The 7,421-nt window shown below is 54.8% G+C and overlaps 1 protein-coding gene across 1 annotated transcript; it reads left to right on the top strand.

Moving 5' to 3' along the window:
* Positions 1 to 470: 470 nt before the first annotated feature.
* Positions 471 to 6,906, top strand: RASSF5 (Ras association domain family member 5; the record flags this gene model as incomplete). The annotated part of the gene is given in 4 exon segments (XM_045165778.1): positions 471 to 581; positions 1,629 to 1,926; positions 2,720 to 2,835; positions 4,405 to 6,906. Coding segments are annotated over 4 exon segments (678 nt in total), but the record flags the coding sequence as incomplete, so codon positions are not given.
* Positions 6,907 to 7,421: the final 515 nt, after the last annotated feature.

Genomic DNA, 7,421 nt, shown 5'->3' with positions numbered 1-7,421 from the left:
GCGCTGGGACCATGTGTGCACACCTCTCTCCAGCTGTATTATTACTTCCTTGAGGAGACGACTACGGCTTGCGTGTCTTTGCGTCTCCCATAGCATCTGAATGCATCTTTCCGTAGCAGCCCTCAATGAGCAAAACAGCTTTGCCAACTCAGCAGATTCATACCCAGTGCCTATGTGTCCGTCTTGCAACAAGCCTGAAGGGTGGGGTACGGCCCCCATTTCACAGGTGAAGGAGATTGGCACCAAGAAAGGTTTCAGCCACTTCCTGGGGGTAGCCGGCCAGGCAGTTACCACAGCTGGCATTTGACCTTCGATTGTTCTCAGCCTGAGTCCATCCCATTCGCTCCGTGCTTCTGGTGCTTACTTACTCTTGGTTGGAGAGGCCTTTGGGCGGAAGCGGTCACTCCCTTTCTCATCCTGAGAAGCGTGTGTGATGCATGTGTCCACCCTCACGTCTGTGTCTGTTCCAGAATGACTGTAAGCCCCCCGAGGAGCCTCAGCGCCCGCCCACTCTGCAGGAGATCAAGCAGAAGATTGAGAGCTACAACGCCCGGGAGAAGAACTGCCTGGGCATGAAGCTGGTGAGCGTCCGCGCCCGCTCCCCATCCCTGCCCCCACCTCGCTCACACCCCCTTCCCCCTTGGAATCCTGGGGCTCCCCTCCCCGGGACGGCGCTCCCCTTTCTTTGGGGCTCTGGAGGCGTCCAGGCTTATGTGAGGCCAAGACCTGGGCTGTCCATGCTCTGGGGAAACAGATCGGGGTATGGAATGAGACCCAGATTCCGTCTCTGGCTCTTTCTCTAAATTGAAGCTTTGGGAAACCTTAACCTCTCTGCGCTTCAGTATAAAATACATTAGTGCCCATGTGTCAAAGCACATGTAGGCTATGCGGGTGACTAGGGGCCCAGGAAGCCCTAGGCAAGGGGAGCAGGCAGCCCTCCCCCTCTTGATCCTCACATCCTGTGCCTGGGGCAGCCTGCCTGAGTGTGCAGAGCTCAGAGAGAGGAGGGCACCAGCTTCATGCTGGTTCAGAGAGGCCATCTTCAGGGGATACGCTGGAGGAGCCCTGCCCCCTGCTGGTGTTTGCTGGCAACTGGCTCTTTGGGGCATCAGCCGAATGGACGCCAGAACAATCCAGTCGCAGAGGGACTGGGGTTTAACCCTAGAGGGTTTTAGAGAGAGATGTAGGAGGAAATTCAGTGCCCGGTTCTCCGAGGATCTTATCACAGAGCTCCTCCTTGGTTTGGAGGGGACGACCAGAAGGGCCACTCCAGACCCTGCCTCTTGGCCTGGGGACTCAGCAGAGGCAATCGCCCCATCTGCCTGGTGGCAGGGGATTTGGGGCAAGCAGCGTGAGCCCCTGGGGAGGGGAAGCTGCAGCAGTAGCTAGGTCCTGCGGGCCTTCTCCTGCCGCTGCCCTGCCAGCATCCCTAGGTCAGCAGAGGCGGGGTGGGAGGTGTGGGGGGGTGTGAAACTCAGGGAGGCAGGTGGTGCGGGTGTGGCTGGGATGGCACTGCATCAGGAAGGGCCTCTGCAGCCCGGCGCGTCTGGAGCCCGGGCCCCAAGTGGCAGGTGGGAGATCCGGCGAGACAGGCCCGCCCTGACCGCACCCAACCTGCGCCCTGGCAGAGCGAGGACGGCAGCTACACGGGCTTCATCAAGGTGCACCTGAAGCTGCGGCGGCCTGTGACGGTGCCCGCCGGGATCCGGCCCCAGTCCATCTACGACGCCATCAAGGACGTGGACCCGGCGGCCGCCACGGACAAGCGCACTTCCTTCTACCTGCCGCTCGACGCCGTCAAGCAGCTGCACATCAGCAGCAGTACCACGGTCAGCGAGGTCATCCAGGGGCTGCTCAAGAAGTTCATGGTCGTGGACAATCCCCAGAAGTTCGCGCTCTTCAAGCGGATACACAAGGATGGGCAAGGTAGGAGTGAGCGAGCTCCCGCCCAGAAACTACCCTTCCCGACTCTGGCTGGGCGAGCCCGGTCACACTTGAGCGGGAGGGGTGGGCTTCTCGAGCCCAGCCTCCCTTGTGGCGTCAGGTCTGCGCACGGACCGCCCACCATGCCCCTCCCTTCACACGTGACTGCAGGAAACCCACCCCTGGGCGTTCACTTCCTAATCTGTGGAATGGGACCACTCCCTCGAACGTTTGGGGGGATGACGTGCATGGAAACACGCTTCCCACTCTAGCAGACTCCGAAGGTACCGGTTGTTACCCTTTATTCCTGCCAGGCGCCTTTCCTTAGGTTGAAAGGATGGCTACAAACACCCCTGCATCCCAATCGGTCCCGACCATCCTGAGCCCCTGCCCTTCTACTCCAAGGCGAGCCCAGCCCCCTCTCTTGGTTTGCAGTGCTCTTTTTTGGTTTTTTGAGTTTATTTGTCTTACTGTCATTTTGAACCTAAATCAATTAAGAATTTTTCCTTCCTCTAGGAAGGAAAATAGTTCTCTATTTGTAGACTGAGTAGTTTTTTTTTAATTTAATTATTGTAATTGGAGGCTAAGTACTTTACAATATTGTGGTGGCTTTTGCCATACATTGACATGAATCAGCCATGGGTGCACATGTGTTCCCCAACCTGAACCCCCCTCCCACCTCCCTCCCCATCCCATCCCTCTGGGTCATCCCAGTGCACCAGCCCTGAGCGCCCTGTCTCATGCATCGAACCTGGACTGGCGATCTGTCTCACATATGGTAATATACATGTTGCAGTGCTCTTCCAGAAACTCTCCATCGCTGACTGCCCCCTCTACCTGCGCTTACTCGCCGGGCCTGACACAGACGTCCTCAGCTTCGTGCTAAAGGAGAATGAAACTGGAGAGGTGGAGGTAGGTCTGGGCACCTCTGCCTGTTGTGCAGACCCAGCCCACGGGGCTTGCCTCGCTGGGTGGGCGTGGTCCTCACCCCCCAGTGCAGCTGGAGGCCGCCCCACAGCTGCTGAGCTGGGTCGAGTGTGGCCCAAGGTCAGCGCTTGTCAGGATTGTTTGTAAGCGCTCTGGGGGAGCAGGTCAGGGCCTGTCTGGCAAGGCCTGTGGAAGGACAGGATTCCATGTGCCTACTTCTGAACAGTCAGGGTGGAGGGGTGCTGAGAACCTCCCTGTGTTCCACCCAGCTTTTCGCTCCTGAGGATGTCCCAAGGCCCAGCAAGCTCCAACTCTGGGCTCCCCCAGGCATGGGTACTGTTGACTCAGTTCTCTCCCTAGTTCTTGAAAACAGACCTCACTACCCCAAGGGAAGCATCCAGCCTGTGGTGTGAAGTGGGGTGAAACCCAGCTGGTGCTCCCCGCGTCCTGGGGTACCTGGGGTGGCGGTGGGTGCATCTCACAGTCTGTCACATGGCCTTCAGTGTAGGCCTGGGGTTTGCAGAAGCAGTCTTGGGGGCCACTGTGGAAATGTGGGGGATCTAGGCCTGTCTTTTTCCAGCCTCCACCAGGAAGCTCTGCTCTCCCTCTGTTTGACAGAGTGGGAGGTTTTGTTGGGACAAAGTATTCCACAGAAACTGTTTGAATGTTGCTGGCCCCATGGGAACCTCACAGGCCTGGGGTTTAGAGGCCTGGCTTCTCGTTCAAGTTTTGCGGCTATAAGCTCTGTGATCGTGGTTCCCTCTGTGGACTTGAGCTTTCTCATTTCACCAATGTGGAGATTAAACCAGATAAACCTTGATGTTCCGTTGTGCTCAACGAGCCTAGGAGTCAAAGTCCCTGACCCCATGGGGTTCTCAGTTCCCGGGTCAGCCAGGAAAAGCTGGACTTGCCTTCTGTCCTGAGAAGCCATGTCCCGCCAGCCAGGCCCAGGCCCGCCAGGCCCTGCAGAGCTGTGCAAGTGACTCATCTCATTATCTGCGCTGCCAGCCGCAGGAGGCGGACACCCTAATTCCACGGCAGATGAGGAAACAGCTGAGAAGGGTGGAGTTCTGTGCTAAGGGTCACGCGGTGGAGCCAGGCTGACGCCCAGTCTCCTGAGTCCAAGCCCAGCTCCCCTCCAGATGTCACTCTGGGGGCTGCATGCTGGGGACCCGTTGCTGGTCAGCCCCAAAGCAGACAGCTCCAGGCGGTCACCAGCGTCTCAGGCAGCTCCAGCATCACGGTTAGGATCTCAGCTGCTACCGAGAAGTTTAAGATTATTGATTCTTCAATGAATAGGGCCAAAGCCAATAAAATAACAGCATACGCCAATCAAAACAGGGCTTATGGTCTACTAATTCTCAGCCAGAAGATGCCTGGATTTGAAATTCTGTTGCTGGTATGGCATGGAGACCTCAGGCTTTGTTCATCACACCTGCCTATTCCGTAGCAAGTGGTGTGAAGGGGGAGCTGAGCTGGCAGGGCCCCTCCGTCATGCGGTGTCTAATCTGTCTCCTGTTCTCTCTCTCCCCCAATCTCCCTTTTGCCACCCAGTGGGACGCCTTCTCCATCCCTGAGCTCCAGAACTTCCTAACGATCCTGGAGAAAGAGGAGCAGGACAAGGTCCAACAAGTGCAGAAGAAGTACAACAAGTTCAGGCAGAAACTGGAGGAGGCCTTAAGAAAATCCCAGGGCAAACCTGCCTAGCCAGTCCGGCCTCCCCTTCTCCCAAAAGCCCATGGATCTAATTTTTATTATTAATTATTATTTTGCAACAGACAGTTTCTCAGGACACCTCTGGTGGGTGCATCTGTGCCTGCCCATCAGTTCCAGATGTGGCATGACGCCTCTGGCGGCCGCGTGTGCGTGCAGGCGCGGGGCCTCCCCGTTGCCATTTGTGCCTCTGCACATCACCCCAGAGCAGCGCGCTCGTGTGCAAGATCGGCCGCCTCGTCTCGCCATCTGCAAGCCTTCCGCAAACCAAATAGCTGCCTCTCCCTACACCAGCTGGCAAAGCAAAGGGTTTTAGAGATATGTTCTTTCTCTGGCCTTTAGTCTTCAATTCGTTTCTTATTTGCCATCCACAGTTCCTTTATTTATGAGTCCAGAACTGTAACATATTCCTTTAGCAGTTCTGAGCTAAGCCTCTGAAACAGGACAGTGCTCATAGAAGAATTGTCCTGGGACTTCCCTTGTGATCCAGTGGCTAAGACTCCAAGCTCCCAATGCATGGGGCCCAGGTTCGATCCCCGGTTGGGGAGCTAGATCCCACACGCCTCAACTAAAATATCTCGTGTGCTACAACTAAGACCCTGTGCAGTCAAATAAATAAATATTTAAAAAAGAGAATTTTCCCCCACCATCCTCAGGTGCCTGTTGCTCATGGGTAAGGGATGGTCATAAAGCTACTGGCCCCAGAGGCTTGGGTCAGAAGCACCGAAGCTGAGGTTGCCTGAGAGATTTCCAGAGAAGCTGCAGCTGGCCCTGGCCCTGATGGCCGGAGTCTGTACACGTGTAAACCCAAAGGCATTTATATCTGTGTGTGTGTGGTCTTCAGCCACACCTTCGTCAGCTCTTTGTTTTTAAGTTGCAGTTTTGAATTTAATATTGCCATCATCCTCATTGTTTCCACTAAGGGGAAACCAGCCATTTAAACCATTTTTAAAGTCTCCTGCTGAGAGCAGGAATCAGACGGTCAAAGCCAAAACGTGTTGCAGGTAAACGAGTCCAAGCTGTCTTCAGGCCTCCCCAGCTAGCGGCCACGGGCCTGGCTGCCTCGGTTCCCCTCCGGCCTCCAGGACCACCTCTCCCCTCCCTCTGGACACTGGGATCTCCAAGTGCTGCCAGAGGAGCTGCCTTGGTTACAGAGTGGGGTGCCCTCCAACTCAGCCAACTTGGGACTCCTTCGTGGTCTGAAGCGTTGTCGGCCGTGGGGCTGGCCTCCTGCTGACCTCAGTGCCTTTTTGTTTTTGGAGAGCATCAGGAACCCGGGCCTTTGCTTGAGGCTCTGCTGCTGGCTTGCTCCTGCCAGGAAGTGGACCACGGCAGTGTGGGACAAGGACAGGGGAGCCTGCCCCCCAAGCATGGGATGAGGGTCACAAAGTTCCTGCCCGCCTAAGGTCCTGGGCCCTGACTTCCTAGAAGTGAGGTCAAACCGCCTGGACAGGGCAGATCAGATTCCCGACTCTACATCTGTACTGACTCCTTGCTTAGGTTCAAACCTAAAACCAGCCAAACAATTCAAGCCAGGAGCCAGGATGGCAGAGACACTCCAGGGCACAGGGAAAAGGACTGTGAACTTTCAAAGTGAGGGCAGTTTCCATTCCAGCCTCTAAGAGACCCATTTCTTCGCTGTTCTCTGCCTTCCCAAGTCCTTGGGTCGATTCAAGCCCGTGCTTCTTTGTGCAGCCTCACGAGTCTCTTCCCCGAGTCCACCTGGTCCCTGATCCTAGAAGGAATACAGCACCTTCATTGTGCACACTTCTTGTTCTTCAGAGCTGCAAATAAAGGACGAGCTAAGCAGCTCAAATAGATGTTTTCCATCATAAAAACCCTAGTTATCTGCCATCTCCTGCTTAGCCTTATCACTTCCCTCCCTTAAAATCCCGTCTCCCTGCTGTGGGCGGGCACAGCACCCTCTCCTCCACGCTGCATGTCTGTAACATGAACAGAAGGCACGCTGCTGCAACCGCTGTGAATGCTGCTGAGACCCCCCCTCGGATGGGGTGGCCATTTTATTTTTGAGAAGAAAAAGAAGTCATGTACATATATACATAAAGGCATATAGCTATATATAAAGAGATGGGGTGTTTATGAAATAAGAAAACTGGGAAAATTCAGGTTTTATTGAAAGCACAGTTAGACCAAGGGACCCGGGCTGGGCTCTGCGCCTCCAAAACAGTAGTGAGTGGGGCGTCCCCCTCCCCTCGCACGGTCGGAGTGGAGCACCTTCTGCCGTTGTCTTGCCCAGTGTGTGCTCTGGGGCTGTTTTCTTCTGAAATGTGTGTCTTATATGGGTTTAAAAAAAAAAGTAATAAAAGCTTGTTGCAAAAATGATTCAGACGAGAGATGTGTTCCTTGAACCTCCCCCTCTCGGGGCAATCTGGGAAATCGCGTGGAAACGGTGGACCTGGGAGAGGGGTGGGGACGGAGTAACACACACGCTTCAAGACCAAGTCAGATTTTCTTTTGCCAATGAACAGTGGGATGAAGGCTCCTGTTCAAACCATCCTGAGAACACCTTCCAGAGGGCTGGAGGTGCTGCCACAGTGATGGGTTCTCCATCCCCAGAGCAGGAAAGCAGAGGGACTCACTACAGAAAGAGCACTTTGAAAAGGCGGGGTGGGAGGTTCTCTGGAGCTAAGGATGGATGATTAAACACCAGAACAGGCTACTGAGTTAAGCAATGATTCTATTTCTGGCATTATTTTAAAATCAGATAGGAAGGAGCCTTTGAACGTTTGCGATCATCTCACCCAGAGGAAAGGGCTAGATGACTAAGACAGTCCTTTCACCTTAGCTCTGATGTCCATCAAAGGAATATCTCAGTAACTGTGGCAATAACCATATAA

Source organism: Bubalus bubalis, chromosome 5 (assembly GCF_019923935.1).
Source record: "Bubalus bubalis isolate 160015118507 breed Murrah chromosome 5, NDDB_SH_1, whole genome shotgun sequence".
In the NCBI taxonomy this organism is placed as follows: Eukaryota; Metazoa; Chordata; class Mammalia; order Artiodactyla; family Bovidae; genus Bubalus; species Bubalus bubalis.
The sequence above is the reverse complement of the archived record's forward strand: the minus strand, read 5'-3'. Positions and strand labels throughout refer to the sequence as shown.